Here is a 15417-nt window from a genome sequence, read left to right as displayed (position 1 = left end):
CTAGAATTCTCTTTTGAGGAGATTCATCCCACGTGATGAAGATATGCTATCCTTGAGCCAAGATCTATGATCTTGATGTTATTCTGATCCTCTAGTTATTCTAGAGAAGACCTACTGTAAACCTGTTATCATTATTATTGATAGTGGAAGTTTGAGGTGGACTGCGGTCCCGTGGTTTTTCCCACATTGGGTTTTCCACGTTAAAAGATTTGGTCTCACTGTGTGATTGATTTATTGCTCTATTATTTATGCTGTGCTGATTGATATTAGCATTTTGATATCAAGTTGGTATTTTGATGAGGAACCCATTTTGATACACAAAGAGGGAAAAGATTATTCCGCATTAACAGGTTTCTTCCCAACACGAGCAAGAGCTGGCCCGACGAGGCGCAGGTCAATAACCGATCTGGAGAGGCTCGGGCAAGAGCTGGGCCGGCGAGCCGTAGGTCGGGAATCGATCTGGAGAGGCTCAAGCAGGAGCTGGGTCGGTGAGGCATAGGTCGGGAACCGATCTGGAGAGGCCCAGGCAGGAGCTAGGCCAGTGAGGCGCAGGTCGGGAACCGATCTGGAGAGACTCGGGCAAAAGCTGGGTCGGCGAGCCATAGGTTGGGAACCGATTTGGAGAGGTTCGGGCAAGAGCTGAACCAGCGAACCGCAGGTCAGGAACCGATCTGGAGAGGCTCGGGCAAGAGCTTCAATACGGAGACACCCCTAAGCTGGTTGACCCGACGATGAGTCTGGACGCTGCTGATGAGTCAGTCATTACTTTCGGGTTCGACGGAAGGTAGGTCAGTCGGTGGTTCTCCCTCGGGGAGAATTCCTGTCAGATGCTCCTGCGACATTGCCCTCCTTCCAGTGCCAAAATGTTAGTGAACAAATGTGCCATGGCTGATAAGTCAACACGGCTTGGTCCACGGGTCGATGTCGGGAGTCTTCTGTCGGTTGAGCTAGATGCCGAGGTCGATCGGGCCCTCGCGTCGGGGTGCTGGTTGGCGTTGGTCGAGAGTCGAGTCGATTGGCTATTCTCCTTGGTGCACTGGATGGTGATTCCCGAGTGGTTGGCGACTCACCTTCGTGAGGTGGCTGCGTTTTCCTACGAAAATAGCCCTCATCGGGATCACCCAACGAGCAAGTCAGTGGAGTGATCAATTGATCTTTTTTTTCCTCCCCCCCTTTTCCTGGATCAGGTCAGGGGTATTTATACCTGCGTGTGGGAATTGGTCGAGCCTTGGTCCGGCATGGCCATTGACTCTGGGGGTGGAACAACCTCTCTAACAAGGTGGCGTCTTCGGAGGTGCTTGAGCAACATCAGACGGCACTGCCATAATAACAAACGGCACCACCCCCGTGGTCAGGCCACACAGTCACACCGTTGGAGCTTGACGTGACATACACCCCGCGGTTCTAGAGGCGCATGGTGTTGCATCGGTCTGTAGCATTTGTCGGTGGTTTACATAGGGCCAAAATACGCCCTATCACACAAGACCAACTAGATTGATCTAGATTAATAGTTTTAGGGAGAGGGTTTAGGGAGAGAGTTGAGGAAAAAACTGTAATCCCTCAAGGTTATCTTTTAAGGAATCATCTTCATGCTCTCCGTCCCTAGATGTCCTATCTTTTTATTGGCAAGAAGGTCTACGATAAGATTTTAGGAGATTTTCTCCTATCAAAATTATCTCTTATCCAATTATAAATCTAATAACTAGACAAGTTTTCATTTGGTCATTAATGGTAAGCAAGCAATCATATCTATGTTGTCACTGTCAATGGTGCAGTTATAGTTGTTGATGCTACTGCAAGCAATAACGATTGCAGCAACAACGACACCACCATTGCTGAATGTGTTGCATATTGTAGTCCTGTGAGAGGCTGCAGCTTAGCTACAGTTCTGTGAGATGCTGCGGCTGAGGATGTAGGGCAGGGGGGGAAGGCGGCGTTGACAAGGCTGGTAGGTGGTGATTGTTGAGATAAAGTTGTGGCTGCGACCCAAGGGGAGGCAATGGACTCTGGCAGGGAAGCAGTCGCGGGGCTACGGCGGGAGGTGACCACTAGAGTGAGGATGGCCGTGAAGAAGGGGTCGTGCCGACGATCTACAGGAACCAAGGAGAATGTGGAACGGAGGAAGAATGTGTTCCGTGGTCGGTGAGGACGTCCCGCTTGGGCAGAGAGCGTGTAGACAACAGCAAGTGCTGCTGTGGGCTGCAGCGAGTGGACTGACACAGAACTACAGCGGAGGAAAACGGTCACTGGTCGTCGAGGAAGTGTTGCAGTTGCCGCAGGGAAGAAAGCGACTACAGCAGAGCAGCCTTCGTTGCTTCAAATTGATGTTGCTTCAGAGAGGCCGAGGAAACGGTAAGAACGGGAGAAATGGAAGGGGAAGGGAGTGAGGATTTTGCAACAATTTAGGAATGGGCTTGGGAGATCTGACAAAGCAGGCGGCCGCAAAGAACGCAGCCGGCTCAAGTAGGAGAACACTGGCAGTAGTGAATGAAGCTTCGATTTGGTTGACGGCGAAAAGAACAAGCCGCCGAGCAGACCAGCGAAACAGGGGAAGTCCGGCGGAATCAGATCTGGAGATCGGATCGGCAGCTATGACTGAGAGAGATGCTCTGATACCATGTTGAGAATAGAAATGAAACGTTAAGAACGAAAACGATATCTGTGATATGGTGCTCTCTAATTAATTATACACATAACGAGGAAGATTTAGCGATATTTCCTCATATAATTAAAGAAATCTCAATTGTTATCCTGCAAAATCTTAGTTGTTATCAATGATTATGTGCACAACCGACCGGGTGAAAGAAAAGTAAGTCACCGATTAGATGAGCAGATGGAAGAATCCCATGGATGCTGCCTACACTTTGTGAAGAAATTGATAGGTTTATGATGACTAGTCCTTGTGTTGTAATTCTTATCGATATTCAATCAACTTTCTTTCTTCAGGATTATTTGTGTTCCTCTCTCATTTCCCTAACATGAAAATGCTCTCAAACCACCCACCTGTGTTCTTTTTTCTTCTTTTTTTTTTTCCTTGCATAAATTACTGACTTCGGTCCTCTGCTGCCGTGCATCATAACCTACGAATGCAAAGATTTGCTTTTCAAATGGCCTGAAGTGTCTTTCTTTTCTAATGAAAATGACTTCCCCATTTATCCAAATATTCTAACAAGGAGCAGTGTATTCCAACCATCAACCATCTCTAATCTCCTACTAATGCTTGTATCCTACCGTTCTTTTGTTGGGATAATTAATTGTTTTCATTTTACATAACACTCAAAAGGATACATCAAAAAAGATATAATGTTCGTATGAGAATAAGACTTGTTAAAAAGAAGAGACTTTTTAAAGCATCACTTTTTTTCATTTTCAAGATAAAAATATGTGGAAATCAATTATTTTCAAGTGATAAATTAAATATTATAGATTTTTCTAGGACTTGTAAGATAATTAAAAGTAATCTAGGATTTAGGAACCTCAAAATTGATAAAATTTTCATTCCTTCCTGATAAGAGCAACCATCATGATCCTTATAGAGAAATGAATATAATTTTCTCCATGAAACTTTAGATTAAATTTTATATAATACAATTTGTCTCATGACTATCATAATATTAATATCATTATTGATTTGAGTCCGATCTTAAAATTTTGATTCATTACAAAACTAAGAGGCCAGTTTGAATACATTAACTTCCTTTAATTAATTTTAATTTATATTTAAAGGCATTCATCCATTCTCTCCAAAGTTCTCAAGATTGGTGTAGTTCATGGTCACTATCTCTCTTCTTGATTCCGGTTAGGTGTTTTAAGAATAGATATTTCTTTCCATTCATATAATTATAAATGAGTTTGGAAGTTTCACCCCAAGGGGTCGTCTCTACTAATTTACTTATTTATTTCTTCATAGCCTCAGTGATAATTACACTCAATTTGGGGACTAGTGGCGTGTTATGGAATCTTCCTATCACTCTAAGAATCCGGTTATTTTTTTTTGGAAGCTTCTACTCACCGCTGGGGATAGATTAATTAATTTTGGTACGAGACACCTCACCTTTCTGATGGACAAAATGAATCTTTTTTATTTCTGTTTTGGTAAAGTTGTTTGGAACTTAAGAATGTTCTTGGGATTCAATTTCAGTTTTATAATTTTTAGGTATCTAGGGATTGAAGATAATAATTATTGGGAAAAAATATGTTAAAGTGGAATATTCTTTTCCCTCTTTGTGTATCAAAATAGGTTCTCATCAAAATACCAACTTGATATCCAAATGAAAATATCAACCAGCACAGCATAAACAATAGAGCAAAAAATCAATCACACAATGAAACCAAATCTTTTAACGTGGAAAACCAAATGTGGAAAAAACCATGGGACCGTAATCCACCTCAAACTTCCACTATCAATAATAATGATAACAGGTTTACAGTAGGTCTTCTCTAGAATAACTAGAGGATCAGAATAACATCAAGAATATAGATCTTGGCTCTAACATATCATCATATAGGATGAATCTCCTCAAAAGAGAATTCTAGATCTCATAGAGTGGATATCGCAAGAAAATACCTTAGAGAAGGTAAACTGCAGATCAACACCATTAGGATTGTAGAGTTTGCTACAAGGATTCTCCACATAAAATTTGGGCCGAAACTGATAATGTTTGTCCACCGATCGTCAAATAGAAAACTCAGAAACCTAATCTTTCTCTCTCTATTTCTCTCTCCTCTTTTCTCTGTACGTCGCCACACGCTGCACGCTGCACTCGCTCACACGCACACTGCACGCTACACCTAATCCTTTCTCTTGTTTGTTGCCCTCAATTAGTGATTTGGGCTCAATAGGCCCAATTGTCCAAGCCCACATATGGGCTGGACCCAACAATTCTCCCCCTCCAGCTCATATGGTGGGCTGTACCAAGCTCGCTCTTCGCCTACATGCTTCAAGCTTCTCCTTAGGCAAAGACTTTGTCAACATATTTGATCCATTCTCATTTGTATGTACTTTTTCCAATTGTAATTCTTTCATCTCAAGCACATCATGAATCCAGTGATATCTCACATGAATATGCTTGGATCTAGAGTGGTATGTTGAATTCTTAGAGAGGTGAATGGCACTTTGACTGTCACAGTAAACAGTATATCCTTCTTATTTCAAGCCCAATTCCTGTAGAAACATTTTCATCCATAAAACTTCCTTGCAGGCTTCAGTAATTGCTATGTATTCTGCTTCTGTGGTTGATAGAGCAACACACTTCTGTAACTTAGACTGCCAAGAGATTGCTCCTCCTGCAAATGTTATCAAGAATCCCGAAGTGGATTTTCTGGAATCAGTATCACCTGCCATGTCTGCATTTGTGTAACCTTCTAACACAAGTTCATCACTGCCAAAACATAAACATAACCTGGAAGTACCTCTTAGATATCTTAATATCCATTTCACTGCTGCTCAATGTTCCTTTCCAGGATTAGAGAGAAATCGGCTGACAACTCCAACTGCATGAGCTATATCTGACCTAATACAAACCATAGCATACATCAAACTGCCTACTACAGATGAGTAAGGCACTCTGGACATTTCTTCTTTTTCTTTCTCACTTGTAGGATATTGTTTCGAACTAAACTTGAAATGACCTACAAGTGGAGAACAAACTGCTTTGGCTTTACTCATGTTGAATCTTTCAAGAACCTTTTCAATGTAAGTCTCCTAAGATAGCCAAATCTTCTTTTTCTTCCGATCACGAAGAATCTTCATGCCAAGTATTTGTTTCACCGATCCCAAGTCTTTCATGGCAAAAGACTTACTTAGCTCTCTTTTAAGCTTTCCAATTTTTTCAACATCATGGCCAACAATCAGCATATCATCAACATATAGCAGTAAAATAATAAAATCATCATCCGAAAATTTCTTCATAAATACACAATAATCAGATGTGGTTCTATCATACCCTTGGCTCATCATAAAGGAATCAAACTTCTTATACCACTGTCTAGGTGCCTGTTTGAGTCCATATAAGCTTTTCCTAAGCTTATACACCATATTTTCTTTTCCCTTGACTTTGAAACCTTCTGGTTGCTCCATGTAAATTTCTTCTTCTAAGTCACCATGAAGAAATACTGTTTTTACATCAAGTTGCTCAACTTCTAAATTCAAGTGGGCAGCTAAACCAAGAACAACTCAGATAGAGGACATTTTCACAACTAGAGAAAATATTTCTTCAAAGTCAATACATTTCTTATGACTAAATCCTTTCACAACTAGTCATGTCTTGTATCTTTGTTGTGAGCTATTGTTTTCAATCTTCAATTTGTAGACCCACTTATTCTTGAGAGCTTTCTTCTCTTTAGGCAACTTTACCAAGTTATATGTGTGGTTCTCAAGCAAGGATCTCATATCTTCTTGTATGGCTTTAACTCACTCATTCTTATTCTCATATAGAATAGCTTCTTGGTAAGTTTCTGGCTCTCCCCCATCAGTAAGCATAACATACTCATGTGGAGGATATCTGGTAGATAGTTGTCGCTCTCTAGTGGATCTTCTCAATGGAATCTCAACTAGTGGTGGAGGTGCTTGTTCAATTGGTTCAGCATCATCAACTGTAGGTGTATCATCACTGGTATTCTCACCACAATCTTCTTGTTCATCTCCCCCATGATCATCATGAACTACAAGTGAAGGAACTGGACCCAAACTCTAAGGAATATAAATAGAGGTTTCTGGCTTCTCAATATTATCACCATCATCAAACAATTGGTCTTCAAGAAACACAACATCTCTGCTTCTAATAATCTTCTTGTTCACTGGATCCCATAATCTGTACCCAAACTCTTCATGACCATATCCCAAGAAGATACATGCTTTTGCTTTACTATCAAGCTCGAACCTCTCATCTTTGTGAATATGAACAAATGCTTTACACCCAAAGACTCTTAAGTGATTATAAGATATATCTTTTCCTCTCCATACTCTCTCTGGAACATCATCTTTCAAAGGAACTAATGGAGAAAGATTTATCAGATCAATTATAGTTCTCATAGCCTCCCCCTAAAATGACTTTGATAACCTAGCATGGGAAAGCATACACCTAATTCTTTCTTCAATGGTTCTATTCATCCTTTCTGCCACACCGTTCTGTTGAGGAGTTTTAGGAACTGTTTTCTCAAGCCTGATACCATGGAACCTGCAATAATTCTCAAAATGACCCCTATACTCGCCACCATTATCTGATCGAATACACTTTAGTTTTCTGCCAGTTTCTCTTTCAACATTGACATGAAACTCCTTGAAAATATCAAGTACTTGGTCTTTAGATTTCAAAGCAAAAGCCTACACTTTTCTAGAATGGTCATCAATAAAAGTAACAAAATAAAGAGCACTTCCAAGAGTTCTAGTTTGCATAGTACAAACATCAGTATGAACTAAATCAATAACATCTGATCTTCTAGATGATGGATATGTCTGAAATGCAACTCTATGTGTTTTTCCAGCTAAGCAATGATCACAAGATTTAAGAGATGTACCTTGCAACTCTGGTAAGAACTGCTTTCTAGCAAGAGTTTGAAGTCCCTTCTCGCTGATATGTCCAAGTTTCTTATGCCAAAGATCTATACTTTCACCTTTTCGAATTGCATTAATCTCTCCTTTGTGTAGCTTGGCTTCCATGACATAAAAAAGAGTTAAGTTTCTTTCGTCTTGCCACAATCAGAGAACCTTTAGTGAGTTTCCATTTGATTTCACCAAAATAGTGTGTAAAGCCCTCATCATCAAGTCTTCCTATAGATATCAAGTTAAGACGAATATCTGGAACATACCTTACATCTTTGAGTATCAATTTGCTCTCAATATTGGTCTCTAAGCAAATATCTCCAATACCCACAATCTTAGATGTACCACTGTTTCCCATTCTGACATTACCAAAATCACCAACAATGTAAGATCTAAAGAAATCACTATGAGAAGTAACATGAAATGAAGCACTAGAGTCAATTACCCAATTACTGTCCTGAGCTACAAGACTAACACAACCTTCATCACAGACAATAGTGATATTACCTTCAATAGCAATTGTATTAGTCTCTTTCTCATTTTTCTTTATTTCATTCTATTCTCGTTTCCAAAACCTACACTCTTTCTTCATGTGACCTGACCTGTTATAATGAAAACATTTGATATCTCTTTTAGACTTAGATCTTCCTCTATATCCATGTGGATTTCTGCTATGACTTCTTCCACGTCTTTCTTGTTTTTCAGTAACAAATGCCCCAGAAGAAGATTCACCATGTTCTTTCCTTCTGGCATCTTCATTTAGCAAACTATCTTTAACTATATCTATAGTTAGAGTCCCCTTTGGCATGGAGTTACAAATTGTCACCACATATGTTTTCCAACTTTTTGGTAAAGAGCTGAGAAGTAGTAATCCTTGCATCTCATCATCTATATTCATTTTCATAGCAACCAACTTGTTTGCAAGACTCTGAAATAGGCTTATGTGCTCAACAATGTTACCACCATCTTTATACTTCAAATTTACAAGCCTTCTAAGGAGAGAAATTCTATTTCCTACTGTCTTCTTCGCAAAGAGATTTTCTAACCTTTGCCAAACAACATCAGCTCTGATTTCATCTGAAATATACTCATGCAAGTTTATATCTAACCATCTTATAATATAGGCAATAGCTTTTCTCTGTTGAACTTCCCATTCTTCATCGTCCATAGTAGAAGGTTTATCTTTAACCTTGATAGGCTTATACAAATATTTGCAATAGAGCAAATCTTCTATCAAACGCCTCTAAGTAGAATAATTTGATGAGTTCAATTTAATCATACCATCTGACTGCTCCACTTTAATCACACAAAAGAACTAGCACCAAATAACCTATTGCTCTGATACCATTTGTTGGGAAAAAACCTATTAAAGCGAAATATTCTTTTCCCTCTTTGTGTATCAAAATGGGTTCCTTATCAAAATATCAACTTGATATCCAAATGAAAATATCAACCAGCACAGCATAAACAATAGAGCAAAAAATCAATCACACAATGAGACCAAATCTTTTAACATGGAAAACCCAATGTGGAAAAACCACGGGACCGTAGTCCACCTCAAACTTCCATTATCAATAATAATGATAACAGGTTTACAGTAGGTCTTCTCTGGAATAACTAGAGGATCAGAATAACATCAAGAATATAGATCTTGGCTCTAGCATATTATCATATAGGATGAATCTCCTCAAAAGAGAATTCTAGGTCTCATAGAGTAGATATCACAAGAAAGTACCTTAGAGAAGGTAAACTGTAGATCAACACCGTTAGGATTGTAGAGTTTGCTGCAAGGATTCTCCACATAAAATTTGGGCCGAAACTGACAACGTTTGGCCACCGATCGTCAAACAGAAAACTCAGAAACCTAATATTTCTTTCTATTTCTCTTTCCTCGTTTCTTTGTACGCTGCACTGGATCCTTTTTCTTGTTTGTTGTTCTCAATTAGTGATTTAAGTTAAATAAGCCTAATTGTCTAAGCTCATGGGTTTGGCCAACAATAATTTGTCTGAATATAACAACATGATATCGAAAGCTTTTGTGGCTACTATTTTATAACTTTTATGGAAAGTTAAAAATAATGTCAAGTTCTCTACCTATAGACTTAAGTTATAATAAGATTGTTTGTACTGTAATTACCTTTGTGTGAGATTATGTGACTAACACATTTTTTTAAGGGTAATAGCTGTCTTTAACTCTTATCATCCATTGGTCCTTTATAGCTTGAGGATGGCGTAAGTTGAACATTGACGGATTCGGAAATACAATGGCTTTAGGAGGAGTGGGTTTTATTTTAAGAGACAATAATTATTTTCCGTTATGTGCATGTTGCAGATTTATATATTGGAGATTAGTTATATGAGGTTTTGGCTGTGAATCCGCTAGTAAGGAAGGAGTACAACAACTTATACAACTTATTAACGACAGAACTGATCCTTTATGAGTCTTATGAAATATTATTTATTGTATTCTTAATTTGCTGATTCTTTTTGAGAAAGTTAGATTCGCACTTTTTGAGAAAAGAGAATCCTACAGCCAATTGGCTAGGGAACTTGGTTAGACAAAAAAAGGAATGAATGATTTTTTTTTTTGAGGGAAATGTTTCCCGATGAATTATCTGATCTGCTTACCTCTGACGATAGAGGTGATGATTGTACTCGTATTTTGAATTAATAAAACATTTTTTTTGCTTATTGAGAAAAAAAAAAGAAAAGAAAAACTATCTTCTTCTTTGTTGTGGCAGATAATACAACTCATTTAGCATTCAGATGATGAATTGAGAATTGTTTTGTTCTTCTGAGCTCAACATAATGTTGGTGATGCCAAGACGACTCTTAAGTGGCAGCTCATCGAAGAGACCAACTACATTGCCACTGTTCTCTTCCTGGAATGGAGAGTCCGCATTCTTTGCTGATGAAGGTGACAAAAGGTTGATGATACCTTTACAATGCTGTGTACGGAGGCCAATAAAGGAGTGGCCACCGCGTGCTCCAGGTGCCATGCTCCATGGTGTACAGTGCGCACTGGTCGAACAGATTTGTGGACACACCATTGCTTTGAAGCCAAAGGGAGGGAGTTTCAATTTCTTGTTCCAATTAGAGCTTTTAATTGATCATTAAAGTGAGGAATCGAAATAATGACGTCCTAACATATATTTTTCATCTTTCGTGCAGGCTTTAGAAATTATCCCGAGATATAATTGAATTGTTCCTTGGTATATGCATGTACGTTGAAAACGTAACCAACACCAGCAAAAAATAATAATAATAATAATAATAATAAAGATGGAAAGTGAAAGAGAAAGGATGCTGTAGAGTTAGCATTCATCCTCTATTTTCCTTTCACGTAGGTACATTCGTGAGATGAAAAACTCTCATAAACAGTCCCACGTTTACAAAGTCTTTAATATAAGAACTTAAACCAAAGAAAAATATGTATCATACTTGTAACATCTCATAGGACCATTCAGGAATTTCTTTCGGAGCCTGCTAAATTATTTTTCTACATTATCTCGTTTCGCCCACTCGTAGTAAATAACGATCTAACGAGATAAATAAAATACATTATACTCAACTGCAAGTTGTCTTGGCTCCCATTTCTGTTTCTGATGTATCCTTGGTTTAGGATGCAGAACACAACACAAAAATGCATGTTGTGTATTTTGTTCTTTTTCTCCTTGTTTCCAACTCAAACATGATAACAGGTAGCCTTGGAGATCGACATCAAAGGGATCCAAAGTTGTTGCACTTTCTATCATATCACTTGTACCAAAAGCTGAGGAGCACGCAAAGAGGTTTTGTGGTTGGTAGTGCTTTGGACTTGCACCCTTTTCCCCTGAGTTAGCCTACCCCTTGCATGGCCTGCTCCTCCTTTTGGCCTCCATGTCTCCATCATGTCTTTCCTCTCGCTGAGCTCCCTTTCCCACAAGGAAGCCCAAATTGTGAGCGGCTCACATGTCTGCTGCTTTGTGGTCCGCGCGTCCCTTCCTCCCTGGGTGCCTTTTCTCACAAGGGCTCAAGTTTGGCAACCTTTCTTTCCCTGTGAAACTTGTTGACTGAGGAAAGCGTAAGCATTCGTCATCTTTGTGTAAAGTACATTTCCATGACTTCTCTTCCTTCAATGATTTTTTATGTCACACTTTGCCTTCTAAAACACTTTCATGTTCCTCGTTACAGACTTTGAGCCATGTTAGCGGAGAAGGATGACAGTCTCTGCTTTGTCATAATAGTGCCACCACCACTGATGCATGGTAAGCATGCTTTGCTAGCATTCCCAAAAGCTGCAGCGTGGAGAATTATTCATTCTTCTACTAGCTTAACTACATTAAGGAGGTATGTGCTTCAACTAATTATATATGCCATCTCCATCAGTATTCATTACATTTGTCCACTTATATTAATTATCATTTGCTCGGATGAGTAACACTCTGTCACATGGGCTGTTGATATCTGCTCTCTCCTGTCATCAGAACCCTTGTACTAAAAGCATGGGACAATGTCTGCCTGTAAACCCAAGTTTGACCCTCCCCCTTCTCTCATGACATTCATTCAATTTCAAAATCGCGTTGCTTGGGCACAAACTCGAAACCCCATAAACTAACACAAACAGGTGATAGGACAGGATGGGATAATAACTGCATGAAGTAAATATACTGGGCTGCTATCAGTGCCAAGCAGCTCCAACATTTAAGCCATTCAGACCAGCCTTTTTCGTCTACCAACAGAGAAGCAAATGGACAGGACACACACTACATGCATATTGGAGCCAAGCTCTCTTACATTACAGCACACATACTGGCGGTGTTCTCATCACTGCAAGGATGGCCATGGCCACCGGTCTCCGTTGAGTGGTAGCTGAGATAAGGGCTTTGGTAGTAGGGGTAGGGATAGTAGTAGTAGCCAGTGTAGGGAGGGATCTGAGGTGACCTGTTGTACATCACTTGGGGCTGCATGTACCTGCTCTCATTCATTAGCATGTTGATGTTATTGTTGTTGTTGGTGGTGGTGTTGAGCCCTCTCAGGTTCATCATCATGGAAGGTGGCTGGTTCAGATACCCCTGGTCCTGTAAGGGCATCATCAGAGGCGGTGATTGACGATGGTTCACCCCAAATCCACCACCATTACCATTACCATTCGCAGGGAAACCTGCAGAGAAGTTGGTCCCTGGCTGCTGCTGAGCTTGATGCAACGCCATCCCATTACCCCCACCAAGTCCTTGGAGACCTGCCACACCCAGCAGTCCATTGCCCAATTTACCCTCCACTGCACCACCACCCAAGAGAGGAGCTCCATTGCCCACCTTGTTGTGAGGTGCAGCATTTGATCCCTTCAATCCAGTAGCTTGATTAGGATTAGCTCCACCCTTCTTCCCTCCTCCACTGTTGTTACCATTCCCACCAGGTTTGCCATTTTTCTTGGCATTAGCTGCTGCGTTGTTTGACTGCTTTAATAGATTAAGCTGCTTCATTTTATCACCAAAAAAACGCAGCTCATCATCTTCTTCCTCATCATCAAAACCATCGTCGAATTCATCGTCATCGGAGCTGAAGGACTCGATGCTGTTGTGCTGGTTCTTGAATGCTTTAAGGCCCTGGAGAAGGGCTTGGTTGCTTTGGTTGCTTTGGCCTTTGTTGTTCTTGTTCCCCTCTTTTCCTTGATGCTGATGGCCGGGCTTGTTGCTCTGGCTGTTGGACTTTTGAGGCCACAGCTCTGCATGCCTTCCTGATCTTGCCAGCTTCTTGATCAGGGTGTTGGAGTCCACATCCCCTGAGACTGTGACCTTCTGATGCTCTGCATCTATGTTGACTGTGTAAACTCCTGATTCAAGAGGTAAATGGAGTAAGCACACACCTTATACAAGCTATTCCTGTTGCTTCCAAATGACCAAGATTGAACGGATCTAAGAATGAAGTCACCATTGCTTGGAAAGACAATCAAGACATAACAAATATCTTCGTAGTTTTCAGATATCACTACAAAATTTCACAGGAAGAAACCAGACATGGAGCAAAAAATAAAACCAAGTCTCAGAGGAATAGTATGTATCTGTTGATCAACAACTCCAAGCAGCATATTCTTCCTAGCAAATTATTTTTGCAGACAGCACAGTGCCCCAGAAAACGATGGAAACCAGTAGCAAAATTGCATCCATGGATGCAGATTTTCCTGAGGGGAGAGAGAGAGAGAGAGAGAGAGAGAGAGAGAGAGAGAGAGAGAGAGAGAGAGAGAATTTTGTCATAGAAAGGGCAAAAATAAGAAGCAGCACCAAACCAAAGTCGCTGTCTCCATTATCAGCATGAACACAGCATGCTTTTCTGCAGGAGTGATGTCAATTTAAGGTAACATCCAGCAAAAGTTATCAAATAAGGTTTTGATCAACATAGGAGACACCAAATCTTTATTGCCTCTTCCATGTTCTTCTCAGGTTTAACAAGAAATAACTTGCATCATTACCACAAATTTTCAGGGAATCACATCAGATAAGAAGAATCACCTTCAATTTTCTGAAGAAGTTTCTTCACCTCCTGCTTACATCCATCACAATGTATGTGTACTTTGAGGATCACCGTCTGCAACAGCAACCACCCAACCAACCAACGAAAGAAAGAAACTTTCTCAGCTGGCCTCACATCTTCCTTTTCCCTTCCCAAGGCAGGCACAAGAAAGAGAAAGAAGAAACGATGATACCTGGATTTTGAGCAGCTTAAATTCCTCAACTTTGTTCATCTTCCACTGCCGATGCTGCTAAAACAGTCTTTGAGCAGTGAGACAGAGACAGAGAGGATGTGGAGGAGCTGCTGCTACTACTTCTACAACCTTCTTGGCTTCTCCTCAGGTATGTTCTTTCCCTTCCCTCAGCATCCTCTCATCAAACACACTTGCTCTGTGCAGCACCACCTCATCATATACCTCATTATATATTATACCAGGGAGAGGAGCCTGCCTGCCACAACATTCAGGCCCCGAAAAGCCATCCAACGGCCAGAACAAGGGTTACAAGGAAGCAGAGTGAGAGTGATGGAGAAGCGGTGATGTGATTTGACACTGAGATCCAGGTGATAATTAACATGCAGGAAAAATAACTCACCATGTTTCTTCTTGGAAGAAAGAAAGAAAAAAAAAAAGAAATTAAAAAAATAATTGAGTAACAGCGGCCTGACAAAAGTAGCTAATGATGCCCCACTCCTGCCCCCCTACTTCTACGCGTAGCCTCTGCCTTTCTTGCTTCCGTCACTTGTCCCCATCCCCCACAAATAGTTGAAGATGAGAAAGAAGGATGTGTGTGCGCGTGTGGGAGACAAACTGTTTCCAAAGCCAAAATGGTAAATTACATTCAGTGATGGGTTGTATGGATATGTATGTGGTCACGTGTCGATTGCAGGTGAGAACTTTTGTTACTTCTAAGTCTATTTTATTAACATGTAATGCTATTTAGTAGTGCTTGTCAGAGTAAGCTGCATGGTTATGGCTCACCCATGTTAACCATGCATGATGTGGCCAGTGTAGAAGACATGAATGTACTGTGGTTTGACCAACATGCTAATCGTTAACAATTTCTTTAACTATATATATAACCATTTAAATGCATTTAAGCTGAAAATTGCAACAGCAGCAGAAAAAGAAGATAACGATGTGGGTGGGGCTAATCTAAATTTAAAATGGAAGCCAAACATAATCCCACTCCTTGTCGACCAAAAAGACTGCTCTTCTTTCAACCATCAGCCTATCAGAACAAGAGAGCCGTTTTGAGACGATGAGAAAAGTAGTATAACGTTTGCATTGACCGTGGCAGGCAGGCATAAAGAGAATCCCCACGGAGCACGAGACTTGCTTCGGCGTTGCGCTTTCGAGGAATTATGTTGTCGTCTTGTTCCTC

At 40.4% G+C, this 15417-nt stretch overlaps 1 protein-coding gene across 1 annotated transcript; it reads right to left on the bottom strand.

Annotated features, from left to right (window-relative positions):
• Nucleotides 1-12150: 12150 nt before the first annotated feature.
• On the bottom strand, nucleotides 12151-14430 carry LOC135649227 (heavy metal-associated isoprenylated plant protein 37-like). The gene is made up of 3 exons (XM_065167419.1): nucleotides 14229-14430; nucleotides 14035-14110; nucleotides 12151-13358 (listed from the first exon to the last, which is right to left on the bottom strand). Exons 1-3 carry the CDS (start codon nucleotides 14265-14267, stop codon nucleotides 12316-12318), a joined length of 1158 nt encoding a protein of 385 aa, XP_065023491.1. The 5' UTR covers nucleotides 14268-14430; the 3' UTR covers nucleotides 12151-12315.
• Between the last annotated feature and the right edge of the window lie 987 nt (nucleotides 14431-15417).

The sequence above is a fragment of the Musa acuminata genome, chromosome BXJ3-9, assembly GCF_036884655.1.
Source record: "Musa acuminata AAA Group cultivar baxijiao chromosome BXJ3-9, Cavendish_Baxijiao_AAA, whole genome shotgun sequence".
Taxonomy (NCBI): Eukaryota; Viridiplantae; Streptophyta; class Magnoliopsida; order Zingiberales; family Musaceae; genus Musa; species Musa acuminata.
Note: the sequence above shows the minus strand (reverse complement) of the source record. Positions and strands in the feature narration are given on the sequence as shown.